The sequence below is a fragment of the Sphaerodactylus townsendi genome, linkage group LG08, assembly GCF_021028975.2.
Source record: "Sphaerodactylus townsendi isolate TG3544 linkage group LG08, MPM_Stown_v2.3, whole genome shotgun sequence".
NCBI lineage: Eukaryota > Metazoa > Chordata > Lepidosauria > Squamata > Sphaerodactylidae > Sphaerodactylus > Sphaerodactylus townsendi.
In genome coordinates this window covers 57,506,689-57,522,014 of record NC_059432.1, presented here as the reverse complement: position 1 = coordinate 57,522,014, position 15,326 = coordinate 57,506,689, and the positions used below count along the sequence as shown (strand labels likewise).

The following is a 15,326-nucleotide window of genomic DNA, read 5'->3' as shown; positions in this document are numbered from 1 at the left end:
TGTGGTAACCACTTCTAGTATTCGACAGCTATAGATTTCTATCTTCTGACATGCAAACTCAGTAGAAAAAAATTCTTGATTGTAGAACTGTTGATCCTTAAGACCTGGCAGTCTACTAATAGATGTGGACAAAGGATGTACTGTACCTAACCCTGCTGCTGGGACCTGGGTCAGCTTACTATTTGGAATCCAGTTCCTGTGTTTGTGTGAGGGGCTGTCATATCTTCTTCCATTCATTGATATTAGGGATATATTGATAATAGGGGTTTTCTGAATGCATCTTCAGTAGACGCTCCTAAAAGAATGATGGTCAGTGATGCTTACTTTTCTCCTTTAAGAGAAGTGTACAGATGGTGGGGCTACAGTGTATATTAAACCATGTAAAGAGATCCCACCAGTTTATAGTCACTTGCCAGTATAATCTGCTGATCCATCAGACATAATTTTCTATACCTATTTAGGGGTTAACTTTGAGTATTCATTAGCCCATATTTCTAAACATTGTTTTTACATCGTCAAGAGAGAAAAATAAATAAATAAGGAAACTGGGTTAAGCAGATGTATTATTTACATTGCCTTGCATGTGCTGAGAACTTTATGTTGCTTAATATTTCAATAAGACATAGACAGGGTTACTGACGGAGTCCTGATAGCCGTTTCTCACTAACTGGATGATACGTGGGAACTTATGGCATATTATAACCACAACATGCCACGTTTTCTTTGTATAGGGGATATTGGATCTTCCATGCTGTAGGGTATATTGCATTAAGCCCTGCTTCTTCTAAATTCCTATTTATTACAATGAGACGTTGAACAACAGCATTTACCAGATTGTGCCTCTTTCTTGACAGCTGGTTCAGGTCAATTAATGGCACCTATATTTTCCTTCTTGGTTGAGGTAAAAATTGTTTGTAAAGAAAGGGGGAGAAAATTGGCCAATGATTCAGTTTTTGCAACCTACATTTTCTTCAAATATAGTTGTAGGGACCATATTATTTCAGTCTTCCATCCACAATGGATCCAAATTTGCTTCTGGGCCCAATTCAAGCCACTAGTATTGACTTTTAAAGTCCTATATGGCTTGAGGCCAGCATACCCAAAGGACTGCCTAGAAGAAGTTTAATTTAAGGAGTCTCAAAGCAGCTTACAATCACCTTCCCTTCCTCTCCCCACAGCAGGCATCTTGTGAAGTAGGTGGAACTGAAAGAGTTCTAAAAAAAAATGTGACTAGCCCAAGGTCACCCTGCAAGCTTCATGTGGAGTGGCGGGGGAATAAAACCCAGTTCTCCAGATTAGAGTTTCTCTGGGCATCACTTCTTACGGTCATGTGAGGGCCCATTGCAGGGCCACCCCCCGTTGCAACTGCGCCCTGCCCCCAAACTCCCCATGGAATTGGGGGAAGGGGCACAGCTGAACACCAGACAGCAGGACTCACCCAGCCCTCAAATTCCATGTGCAGCTCAAGAGCAGGGACAGCTGGGCTCACCCCTCCCCTGAACTTCATGTGGGCTGACTGTTGTTGGCCTCAGCAAGGCTTGGGTCGAGCTTTAAATTGCAGTCTCAAAGCCTGCATTTAAAGCTGGATGAGGACGATCTGAGGCTAGTATCTAGCAGGCCCACACTGCTCCCAAACTCCACATGGTGTTCAGGGGTGGAGCAAGCCTAGCTGGCTCTGCTCCGGGGTCCTTGTGAGTTTGGGGGCGGGACAAGCCCTGTTGGCCTTCACCTGCACTCTTACCTGAACTCCTCAGGGAGTTCTTCGGCAGGATGCAGTTGCAAGGGGGAGGTGCAACTATGTGTGGGGGTGGGGGGTGGGGACCAAGGGTGAGTTCCGGTCACTGTTTTACACAGCTATGACCCCCCCCCCCACCTCCATTCACAGGGCTCTTGTCTATAAATGTTTTAAATCTCCATCCAAAGATTAACATCAGTGGCAAGTGGGTGAGGAGAGATTTTCCCAAGATAGCTGCTTTTACTGCAAGGCTGTTCAAGTCTTTGTGAAGAATTGTTCCCTCAATGGAGCACAAAGTTATGCTGATTGAATTTTTTCAGTTTGCTTAATACAGAACAGTTACTGATTGCAAATGGTCTATAGGGTCAGTATTGAAGATCAACATGGTCTTTATAAAGTGAAGCATTGGCTTGTAAAATGGTGCAATGGACTTGGGCAAATACAAAACTGGAAGTTGTAATAAGTTAAACTGAAAAATTAAGACAATATTATCTGAACATATTGATTCATATGTTTGCTCGGTTGGGTTTGTTGGTCTTGTAATGCACATAGCTCTGTGTAAAGTTACAGTTCTGATTTATTTATTTAAAACATTTATATGCCACCTTTCCACCTGATCAGGGTTTCCAAGGTAGCATGCATTAAAACCATTAAAATATCTGAACAATTAAAAAACAACATTTAAAGCATAAAATAATTCAGTAAAAACACATAACCATACATGAAGAGGAACAGTAACCATTATTGGGGTATACCAAATGAAACAAAAAATGGGGCAAAGCTGGCTTCACCGTAGCATTGAAGAACCTAATCATTGTGCATCTTTATTAAATATGAGTGAAAATGTGATTTTGTGTTAAAAAAACAAGAAGTAGCTTTGCAGTCCCCCATAGTTGTATCCAAGATTTGTTTTGCATGGGTGTGTAATAAAGTCAGTACTTGATAAAATTGCTAGGATTTTGGCATATGTTGTAATCTGGACAAACTTGTGTTTCAGTTTGGCATTTTTACACACACTAAACTACCTTTATATGTTTTTTTTCCTTTTGAAAAGTTAGTATGATGACCATATGGACATCTAAACAAAATCCTTCTTTAAAAAAAATAAAATGAGAACCAAGTGGCCCCAGAATTGACACTGCCCATGATTTGACTGAGCTATAATTATGTGGCTGCATGATTTGGTCCCATATGTGGGCCTGTTTCACATGTAATGAGAGACCATGGTTTGGTCTCATATATAGGTCATATTTGGGCTTGCTTGAAGTGTACAGACAACCATGGTTTGCTACAGGAGCAACTCTGGTTTTAGACTAATATGAATTACTCCTGATATAAATCTAGGTTTGTAAAGAAGTGAGTAAACCATAGTTTGTGGTTCAGACATAATCGCAAGCTAGACTTTCTTGTGGAAGGAGATGTCTTGTATCATTGAGCTGCATATGGAAGGAAAAGGGCAGTGTATGAATGCATCTGAGAATCATCTGGCCTTGTTCTTGCACAACAAATGATCATAACAGCCTAAAGGACAGTACAGAGTTCTGATTTCAGGTTTTAGTCAAAACTGTGCTTATAATGTGAGGGTAGTCAAAACTGTGCTTATAATGTCTAGAAGAAAACTCTAGATTTCTAAGGAAAGAATTCTGCTTATCAAGGCAAACACTGGATGGATCTCCAAATACCTTCTGTTTTAAGGAGTTTTTCTTGTAATAATCTATATTTAACAGCTGTGGAAGTTTTTCTCTCTCTGCTTTTTTTTGTTTGGGAAAGTTCATACTATTTTATCTTGTGCCAATATGGTTATAAATCACAGGATAAATTTACCAGCTCCATGAAAAGATGATGACCCTACTCAATTGTGGTGTTTGATGGAAGGGAGATAAATAATAAAGAGTATCCTGTGTGAGAGAAATAGGGAGAGCCTGCTGTTTTAATTTTGTTCCCAGCAGTGGGCCAAACTTTGTTCTTTCAGCGCCAACTTTGATGACTGCCTTGATTATAACATAGGAATTCAGTCCCTTGCATATCTTTGGGTTGTAGTTGTTAATGGAGTTGTCAGGAAAGGGGGAGGGTGGTATCTCCTGCAGTATACAGTAAATAAACCGATAATAATATTCTGGTGAAATGTACATATGGATAACTCAAAAATCTTAGATGTGTAAGTTCACAGTACTGATATTTTCTTTTTATTCTTTAAATACTGATTACTGACATGCAGCTTAAAGAATTTCATGCATTTTTCACAGGGGCATAAGCAAGTTTTTAATTTTATTCAATAGTGAAAATGTATGTATTTTACAGCATGCTGTTTTAAGATTAGCTTGTGTTAAATAGTGTCCTTGACATTCATAAATGCATTTCTCTGTTTTACAACAGTTTCTTTTCAAACACCTATTGAAAGTCTGTGTCTAACATCCTGGCTACCAAAGAATGTTTGTGGAATCAGCTCAAGAAGTGGACTTTGGTATCCATGAATCCAGACAGACGTTTTAGGCATCTGTCAACAATATCTCAAAATGGTGGAACAGACTTTCCTTTTCTATTAAGTATGAAGAGGTGGTTCTGTTGCCACTTGCTCTTATTCCCATTATATGCCATTCCCATTATAGCCATTATCTTATCCCATGTGACCACCACATCTTATTTATCTTTAATAACATATACATAGGTCAGTACAATTTTTTTTAAATGATCAAGCCACATTCCTACTTTGTTCTCACTTTTATACTTTGCTCAGGGTTTTATAATAATTTGCACAGTGGGAGGGCAACTCAGCATCTCTCCACCCATATGCCGGCAACTGGCTTCAACAACTCACTCCTAAGACTTGGATACCAGTGCATTACTGTTGCAGTGCCAGTGTAGTTAACCAATATCCTATGCTCTCTCTGCATAGAAAACTAATTGTAAAACAGCCTCAACACTAAGACATTCAAAACATTGCAATAGCACTGGAGTCCATAGCAACATCACCTGCATCTTCCACTCACAGAATTGCATGTGACAGTGTCAACCATATATGAAGCAGCACAACCAATTGTGCATATATTTTATCACCATGGTCTCACTCGCATATAGAATATGGCATGAGGAGGAACCAAGGCAGCATAGCTCTTCCAATCTAATGAGGGCTATGCCCTGCCCAGTAGGAGTGCTCAACCTCCCACACTTGTGGCAGTTCATCAGATGGATGTTTGCATCCCCTCCTTCAAACAGATATCTCTTTGACAGGTGGATTCAGAGAAGGAAGCATAAAGAGTCCAGCTGCATCATTCAAGTGGTTTGCTTTGCAGAGGAAAGCCCATATTGTCTTTAAAGGAAGAGTTCAAAGGATTGGTGATGGGAATAATGTCCAAGGAACTGTTTGGGAAATCAAGGGGAATGGAGACACTGGGACAGCAACAAGAGAATTCACAGCTGAACATTCACAGCTATAATCTCTTCAGAAGTTCACTGGGAAAAAGTACTGGTGAAAAATGGAATGTTAGTATGGGGTTTAAAACCAACCAAGGGGGTAGTTGGGAATAATGCAAATCTTTTGGCCAGCAGCAAAAAGAGAAAAAATCATAGTATTGGAAGGGGCCATCAAGTCCAACCCCCTGCTCAATGCAAGATCAGCCCAAAGCATCCCTGATAAGTGTTTGTCCAGCCTCTTTTTGAAGAACAGCAGTGAGGGGGAGCTCACAGCCTTCCTAGGCAGCCTGTTCCACCTCTGAACTACTCTAAATCAAAATCCTCATATCCATCCACTGCCTTTCCAAACATAATTAAAACCCATTATTGAGGGTCCTATCCTCTGCTTCCAACAGGAATAGTTCCCTGCCCTCCTCTAAGTGTCAGCCTTTCAATATTTAAAGAGAACAATTATGTCCCCCCCTTCACCTCCTCTTTTCCACACTGAATATTTCTGAGTCGCTCCGCCTTTCCTTGTATGGCTTGGTCCCCGGCCTCTGATCACCCATGTTGCTTTCCTCGGCACCTGCTCCATTCTGTCCACATCCTTTTTGAAGTGAAGCCACCAGAACTCCATACAGAGTTTCAGGTGAAGCCTGACCAATATGGTGTACAGTGGAACTATGGCATTTCACAATTTGAGTGTTGTGTCTCTGCTGATGTGGCCCAAGATGGCATTAGCCTTTTATGCTGTTGCATCCTACTGACTGCTCTTATTTATCATTCAGTCCACACATACCCCAAAATCTTGTTCATGTATACTGCTACCCAGAAGGAGAAACAGGACTAAAGCTAATACCTGGCACATTGCAAACCATTCCTCTAACTCCCCAGCCAACTGGCCACACATTAATATGTCATGGGGTAGCTGGAATCATGGTATTGATCATGCTTTCAAAATCAGGAAAGACTGCAGATGAAGCTGTAATTCTCTGGAATGGTGCATGTCCATGGTGGTGAAGGAGCCTGGCTGGAAGGTGGCAACCCCCTGAGCAGCTGGATGTATATTGGCCATTGCAGCTGTTGGTTGTTCTGTAGACACATCAAGTGGCTAGAACTGTATTGGAATGGGGTCATTCTAGATTTCCACTGCTGTTGGAGGACTGTCCTCAAATAAACGATAGAAACTCAAGGCCCTTCATATGTAATGTTCAACAAGCAGCAGGTGGACTGAAACGGTGTGCTCATGATGTATACTGTGGATTTGAGAGATAGAACCAAGCTTCTATACCTCCTTGTTTCTCTTTCTGGAGTCTTGTATGGTGGGATTTATCTGTTTGGGGAGATATTGTAGTCATTAAGCCAATACTTTCCCATCCTTGTATGGAACTGCATTGGAAGTCTGTCTGCAGTTTCTATTGGGCAACTCTGTGGTCTTCTGAGCTGTGAGGCAAAAGCTGCTATGAGTGTTTGGCCTACTTTAGTAAGGGTGGTTGTGATGGTCAGGAGGCCATTCTGCCCCTGAACAGGAAAACAGCCACTCAGCTGAGCCTGTGGGAGTGCTGTTGCAGCATATAGTCACCTTTCAGAGAGGGAATGAAATGTTTGAAGGAAGCACAGCAGGAGTTCGGTTCAGGTCTGCCTCAGGGAGAGAGCAGTCATAGTTCAGATCTGGCTCAATAAAAGAGCAGACAGCTTGAAGGGTAGCTCTGCCTGTTAGTGTGGCAGGGGTTGAACTCTAACTTTGGAAGACAATGAATATCTGATTGTTAGACCTGTCTCTGGTGATGAACATTTAGTCTGACTCTTAGGAAAGGGCATGCTGGTGTGAGTGGAATGTTTGTGTATGAAAGAATCCAACCTATTAGCTAGTTAGTAAAAGCTTATTTGTTTTTGAAAGCAGTAAATAGAATTCAAATCACATTCTGAAACCATAGCTAGCTTAGACTTATGTGCCTCAGCCAGAGTCCAGAGTATCTGGAGACCTGTGCTGCTCTTCTGTTCTTTAAAACTGGCTTGTAAATAATTTTTTATTTGTTATTTACATACAACCCCTGCCTCAGTGATCTCTGGGTTCTACTTGCTCGTCAATTTTTTTTCCTCACATCAGCAAACCAAAAGCCTTCATACTTTCTAGTCTGAGAACAACTTGTAACTGTGGTGAAGGTGTACAGTTTAAAACAAACCTGGTTCCCCAACATCGTAAGAAGTTACGTGGGTCTCCTGAGTAATTATAAAAGGTCACAGTGAGAATGGCTTGTATTCACCTCAAAATGGGGTTGTACTTGCTGCTTCCTCCACTTTTCCATAGGGTTGCACCAGCATGTTATTTCTGTAATAATGTGCCATAATATCTCTAAGGGAAATTTCCTGTGCTTTCATGCTTGCCCTATGTCCCCTGTGTGGGAAACATTACTAGCAATTGTTGAAGCAGAAAGGGGGAGCCAACACACAGATTTATAATGTCTGGGATCATCTGAAGGGGGGCACTGTCCTTGCATTCCCCCACCGGGGGATCCTGAGGTAGTGTATTTGTGTTTTGAGGAGATCAATCTTGGCAATATAGTGTAAAGAGTGGTAGTTGTCCTTCTTGGCTTTTTGTGGAAATATTGCTTTTTGTACATAATCCCCTTTCTCAATAGTTCCCATCACCAAAGTCACTCCATGGGTGTTCCAAGTATACACAACAGGAGGTCATAGAGATGTAGCCCCATACTTTGCTGGTATCCTAAGCAAATTTAGTCAGTGACACAGGTGATTGTCTTTTAATCTGACTTGATCAGTACATACAAGGAAGGTTCTTAATGTTTTCAGTTCCATCCACAGGGCTGAAGTGGCCAGGGATAGCACTGGCACCATGCCATTTCCAGAGAACTTGCAGACTGTGTGGGGGCAGCAAATGCCAAAAACTCCCTGGTTGCCTGCAAGCCCTCCATAGCCCAAAATGGACTTATGGAACCCAAAACTGGTATAAGTCTGAGGGCTACACCAAGGCATTCCTGGCTCCAAAGGCTGGTGGAAGCTGATTAAAGTTGGCTATGCCCACAGTCATGCTGACATCCACCTGGATGCCAAACAGATCTGAAGACTGAGCTGCCTTCCAGATTGGGTGCCACCGAGGTCCGCGGTTCTAGCCTGGCTTTCAGTTTTCCCTCCCCACTGGTGTAAGTGCCGCTTATACCGGTAGGAAGGGCAAACACCAGTGTGGCCCTGTGTTTGCTCCAACAGCCCATCCCTCCCCTCCCCTCCCCTCCCCTCCCGGGTTGGGCTGCTCTTTACCATGATATGTTTTTGATCAATAATTTCATTTGGAGTTTGAAATGTATCTTATTACTATTATTAGAACACTCTTTGGGATCTTTCAGATAGGTGACAGGTGATTTTGGTTGAGCTTCGAGAAACTTCAGGTCCATTCACAGCAACCAACCCTGATATTTTTATTATTTAAAAAGCTGTGATTATTTTTAGGTAATCCAATGTGAGAGAGACTTACTGGGCTCAGACTCTTCCAAGCAGTAAGACTTGTTGGTTAATGTTGGCATATTAGATCATAAAGTTTACAGATCTACACTGGTAAAAAAAAAGTATATAACCTCATAAATGTTAATGCCCATGAAAATTTTCACATCTAACTAAAAGCTCAGAGAACAGACTTGTTTAGGATCAATTATCCTGAATTGTAAACCTTTTAAATTATTTCTAATTTCTAACGTGATTCAAGATAGAGTCCCTAGAAAATCTGAGGCTTTTCCACCTTTGGAGTATCACAGCTTTAAGGGTGGACTGAATCAATAAGCAAATGAATGTAGCTGACAGAAAATGCCAAAAATTGAGCTTTGAGGATCTTAAGAGCTACCTGTTTAGGTGTAAGCAAGTAACAAAGACCCTGAAATCAGGACTGTTAGTTGGAGGGTCAGTATATCTTGTTCTTCATATGGGGTATATTGTAGTATAAAGTGGAATGTGCAGTTGTGATCTATTGTAACTTTAAAAAAAGCTCGTGGGTTATTGGAATGGTCTCTCGAGTGATATGACTGCTGTTGGCTAATTTGTCTTTTTCTGGGTTTATTTTCCAGGTCTACACACAATGAGTTAGAGAAGAACCGGTAAGTCACTAAGAAAGTGAATTCCAATAAATACAGCATTGATTAGTGTACTGTGTTTTTAAATGTTAAAACTCTGAAGTAGTTCTTTGCTTTGCTGGGGGACTTTGGAAATGCCACGTTGCACCAGGTGAGGGGGGGGGGGTTGGGTTGTTTTTGCTTGCTTGTTAAGCTCCTTGCAAAGATCTAGCAAAAAAGAAAGAGGGTCTCTCCCACTCTCTCTGAAATGCAAAGAAGTGACCCATTTTTGCAGCTAATCTGTATGCAGAGGAAATACTGTTTCTCTTTTCCTTGCAAACTGAAATCTGATTGGGTCAGTGTCCACACATGAGGTTGCTAGGGTATTGGATTTCTCAGGCAGTGGTACATGTTAACAAAAGAGATGAGGTTTTGTGTGTCTTTTCCCTCCCTCTCATTTCTCTGCCTATCAAGGCTGTCATAATCCCCGCTGCATTACAGGGAAATAGCATTGTCCGATGGTTCTGAAAGCTACTGGCTAGCCATCGCCCCTGGGGAGGGGTGTTCTTGTAACCTGCTTTAGGACACGGCCTGTTTATCCTTGAACCCAAGTTTTAGCAAGCCGTGCAGTTTTTTTGCTTGGTTAATTCTTCTCTATGACTTTCATCTCCTTTGTAACAGGAGTTAGAGTAATATAAATACTACTGAGACAACAGGGAGTTTGTTCACACGCAGATCAGGTTATTATATTGCTTCTAGGATTCTTGTACCAGGGTTTCCTATTTAAAAATTTATCTTCAGGACAGCACAGCAAGAAGTTGGTTGAATCTACAGGCCTAAGCTTACTACTGTAGTGCAGTGGAAGAAGATAATTATTCAGAATGGGTAAAAGAAACACGTAAACTCAATTCAAGCAAGGATTCTAGTTAACAGAAGGACTAGTAGAAGTTGCCTATCGATAGAGTGCATCCTTCCTTGCAATATCTGTAGTTCTATTTTCCTTTACTTGGTATCCTGCTTTATCCCTTGACCCTTGACCTGGCCGTAGTTTGTTTATTTCCTGTTTATATTTGCTTGCTTGCTTCAGGATTAGGGGCGGGATTGTTCTGGATCAAGTTTATGTTTTCAACAGAATTTGTGCTAAATATTTACATAGACACACACACACACACACACACACACACACACACACACACACACACACACACACACACACACACACACACACACACACACACACACACACACACACACAGGCACCATTTCTATATATATAGAAATATATAGAATCACAGAGTTGGAAGGGGATCTTACAGGCCATTTTTAGTCCAACCCCCTGGCCAATGCAGGATCAGCCTAGAACATCTCTGGCAAGTGCTTGTCCAACCGCTGCTTGAAGACTGCCAGTCAGAGGGAGCTCACTAGAGGTGTGAATTCGGAGGTGCCAAACCCAATATATATTTTCTATAAATATAAATATATATATATTTTCTATATGGCTGAAATATAAATATTTCAGCCATATAATAGAATAATAGAATAAATATATTTATTCTATAAATATAAATATATATATATATTCTATATGGCTGAAAAAGCAGTTTTTTGGGTTTGGCACCTCCGAATTCACACCTCTAGTGAGCTCCCTCTGACTGGCAGTCTACAAGCAGCGGTTGGACAAGCACTTGCCAGAGATGTTCTAGGCTGATCCTGCATTGGCCAGGGGGTTGGACTAAAAATGGCCTGTAAGACCCCCTTCCAACTCTGTGATTCTATGGTAACTGCTGCTTTTTTTGTTTCATTTTTAACAACAAAGTCTCCAGTGTTTTTTAAAATTTTGTTTCAACACAGCTGAGCTTTGTAAACTTTGTAGTTAAGGGGGGGGGGGGTGTTGATAGCTTTTTCTTCCTGCTGTGCATCCCGTCCCCACCTGTTCACACACAAAAACCCAGAATAGCTTTTGAGCAGCTTCTCTGAGAAACTGTCATGCTTCTGGTGATGTTGTGTGGTTATTGCAGCCATGTGATTCCGATTTTTTCTGGTCCATTGCTTGACCCCCCTGCCAACCTTCCAAAGTGTTCTGGCCATTGGAGAAGTGGGGCAAGCTTGCTGTTGGTTCCAAGAAATGTATTATTGAATCAAAGTTTAGACTAGAGCCAATGCATTTATTGGGTCAGGAGTCACTCTACCTTTGTCTGAAGGAGTTTCCTAATTTTTGTGTGGAATATTTGTCAAAGTGGCAGATGAGTTGCTAGAAAAATGGTCGTTAGTTCAGAACCTGAAGTTGGTAATGACAGCCTAGAAGTGGAAAAGTTCTGGGTCTTGTTTGCTTTTTTCAGGCTCTTCTCCCTATCCCTTTGTATCAGTATAATTTCACAGATGCCCTTGTAGTGTGCTTCACAGCAGAAATGGCTAAAACTGTCTGCAGAGATCAACACTACACATTTTTTGCATTCTCCAAGAGGAAATGATTTCTGGATTCCAAAGCAAACCTTTATATTGCTTCACCTTTAGATTTTTATTGCTTTATCTGTAGCATCTGTCAGTCTGCAACTGTTTCAGGACTTAACTGTGGCAAGATAAAATCTCTGAATCTAAAGGCCTTGTTTCAGGCAGTTGCCCATTCCCCCCCCCCCTTTACGTTTTTGTGTGTGTGTGTGAATTCATACTAAATTTTTTGTGTGTGAATTCATATTGAATTCATATTGTATTTTTCAAAATTATCCACTATTTGGCCTCTGAGAGCAGTGGCATGGCCACTCCACCAGATTCACTCTCTGTGGGCACTTACGCCAGCAGACAGGTGAAACCACTTCCGCGTGGCCACCACCACACTCCCTGGTGATGGGACTTGGAGCAGGGACATAGCAGTGGCAGGCCGGGGGCACTGCGAGGCATGACTTACCTTCTGGGTGATATAAGCCTATTGCTCTCTATGGTGACTTCTTGGTGGCAGGGAAGCTGTCATGTTTGTGAAGCCTCCCCATGCAGCTGGGAAGCCCTTTGGGGGCAGCGGGGTCATGATGCTACAGCTGGCCGCCTGGACTCATGGGTGGAGCTGCCCCTCAAGTTTGTCCCAATTTGTCTGCAAACAATGGCTTGTCTGGTGCATTAAATCTTATATTAACCCATTCAAGTCAGATAAGCAGTGCTTTGAAAAGTATATGCCCCAGAGGACATGTAAAAACACCTTGGAGCTGATGCAGCATAATTTCCTCAATATTTAAGAGATTGGAAATACATGTAGAATTTCTAATACAGCCTCTTTGCTCTAACCAAATTAGCAATATCTCTTACGTTAACCAGGGTTAACCTTAACCAGGATTCGCAAGCCAGGTTCAGATCCTGACTTTTGCTCTGTCAACTTGGTTTCATCACTGATTGCATTCCTGTGTCCTTTTTTTCTGACTGTCTGTGTTTCAGGGGTGGGCACCTACTATGGGGATTTGCAAAGTGCTTTTACTTTTCTGTTTCTGGCTTTTCTGTCATTGGCATCTGGAAGGTCATTATCTGATAACTTGTTCTTTCCACATCTTTATTTATGTCGTCATCCCCTCTCTCAGTTTGAAACACAGAAAGCTTGGGCATTTTCAGTTTGTACATGTTCATTTCAATAATTAGACACTGGGAAATTGTTGGTTATTGGCCCTTACAGGGAAAACTGTCTTCTAAAGTCTGAGAGCTAGTTTTGTCTTAATTTTTTTTAACATCCTGGGCCAAGTCTATGAGATTCCTTTGAAGTGCCTTTATATAACCTTGTACAAGTGAAAAATTGGAAATAGGATAGATATACATTTTTAGATGAGCATGCTTATTTTTTTCTTGCGATTCAAATTCTTTTGAAAGATGTGAAATTGATTCACAATACAGCAGGACATAAAATGCATTGTTTCTCATGGAGTGCAAAAGATGTGCCTTCCCTTGGTATCCTGACTGGAAGAACTGCATGTTTTCATTCCTTGGTATTCTTTGAATGATGCAATACCTTTATGGGAACTTCTTTTCCAAGTGCTCATCCTGCGATGCTGCTGTAATGTTCAAAAGTTTGCAGATCATGTGGATGGGGCCAATCACAAGGTCATCTTACCACAAAATCATTGACCAGCTGGAATCAAAGGGTACTACTTTATGATAAGGTCCTGTGTGACTGTTCATGCCACAATGTAGTTGTGGGCCTCATTACAGCAGGTACTGTATTCTGTACAGTATATCTCAATCAGTTATAAACGTTTTCATTGATTTCATTTTGCTTACATTTTGTATGTTGAGTGGGCTGAAGAAGCCCTTTTGTCGCTAAAGTCACTATCTTGGAAAAGTCATCTCATCTAAGTATACATTCTGCCATCCTTCATTTTACAAGCACTTGTATTTGAAATGAGCATTTTCTTTGGAAAATGGTCTGTGTAAATTATCTGGGGCAATTTTTAAATCAGTTAAATTATGTTAATTTTCAGTTAGTCAATCCATCCAATTTTGCATCCCTAGAAATACAGCCCCTAGAAATACATCCCTAGAAATACAGCCCCTAGAAATACAGCCCCTGGAAAAATGAGTATTTCATTATAGCTTCTTGTATATAGCAGAACGCAGCAGCAAGACTGCTAACAGATACTGCTGGCTGGATGTATATCACACCTGTCTTGGAAGTACTACACTGGCAGCCAATTCACTACTGAGCCCAATTCAAGCCTCCTTGAGCCTGAGTATGGGTGGGGGTGGGGGGTAAATAAATGCAATCACTCAATATTATAATTGATTTATAAAGCCCTAAATGACTTGGGCTCCAGGTATCTAAAGGAACTCCTCCTCCCATAGGGGCCTGCCCATGCCCTAAGATCAGCAGATGAAGCCCTTCTGTTGGTACCACTGCCTTCAGTGGTAAAAAAGGTGGAGACCTGAGATAGGGCTTTTTCAGTGGTGGCCCCGAGACTGTGGAACAATCTGCCCACCTGAGGTGCGTCAAGCATCTTCTTTATATGCATTTGGAAAACTAGTAAAAACACACCTATTTCCCCTGGTCTTTGGTTGAAGAAATGGTTTCCCCTTTCTGGTAATATGAATTTTTAAATAGGTTTTATGAATTCTAATAAGGTTGATTAATTTTGATAGGTTTTAATAGGTTTTATGAATGTAAATAAGTTTTATGGTTATACTGCTATAGATTGTAATTGTTTTTATGTTAACGGTATTTTATTACTTTTATCTTATGTTGTAACCTGCCCTGAGACTCTCCCAGTATAGGGCGAGCTAAAAATACATATACATAATAAATTAATATATCATGACATTTCCATTCAGAATTAGCAAACTGGGCAAGAAAGTGGCATGTCTTGTTTGCACTTCACTTCCTGCATGTTTGTTTTTGTTTTACCTCAGAAGCTTATAAACTGTTAAAGAGGTACAAGCTTTTGTATTAGGCTAGTCAGAAATCACTTTCCTGGTTGTTGTTCAACCAATCTGCCTACATATTAGAAATTTTAAAATGAATGTGTGCCTTTGTGTCCATTTACCGATTCACGATAGGCACCATGGTTATGATCTTTATTACTAGGACAATGGGGGACAAACAGAATTGGAATGTGAAAAAGTACCTGTCTGGGCAGCAGTTTGAATGCACTATTGCTGCTGCTTTGGCTGCCAACAGCTTAAATGACATGAACAAGCAGCAGAAGGGACCTTAACCTCTCTGACTTAGGCTGAAAGTAGACCCAATAAAAACAGGTTGAGTATTTTGCATTCTTTCCTAAATGCATGATAAAATCTGCTCAGAGTTGCATGCTGTCATGTTGAATGAAAGTCTATTTTTGTTGTCTGTAATGTTCCAGTCCTAGTGTAGATGCACTCTGTCTTGCTTTTCGAAGAGTCCATCAAGGATCACTTTGGTTGCTGGGTTGTTGCTTAGCTTTCGTGCCCATATACAAGAGGATGAGCATTTTGCATGGATAGAGCCAAGTATTTTTTAAAAAGGCAACACAAGGGGACTGGGTCACCTGAGAGGTTGACAAATCAATGATGTTATAAAAGTTTGTGCTTACCGTATGTTACAATATTTTGAAAGTGTTCTGGGACCTTTGGACCCATTATGCTTTACCACTTTACCTTGGGGCTATTTGCTTTGGAGTGTGGTTTCCCTGTGA

The 15,326-nt window shown here is 41.1% G+C and overlaps 1 protein-coding gene across 4 annotated transcripts in view; it reads left to right on the top strand.

The window, feature by feature from the left end:
• The window catches only part of MXI1 (MAX interactor 1, dimerization protein), a 75,415-nt gene that overhangs the window by 29,247 nt on the left and 30,842 nt on the right, over nt 1-15,326 (top strand). For all 4 annotated transcript variants that reach the window (XM_048505597.1, XM_048505600.1, XM_048505598.1 and 1 more), the window contains exon 3: nt 9,205-9,234. In XM_048505597.1, coding sequence (XP_048361554.1) covers nt 9,205-9,234 — 30 coding nt within the window. The remainder of the gene's footprint in view (nt 1-9,204; nt 9,235-15,326) is intronic.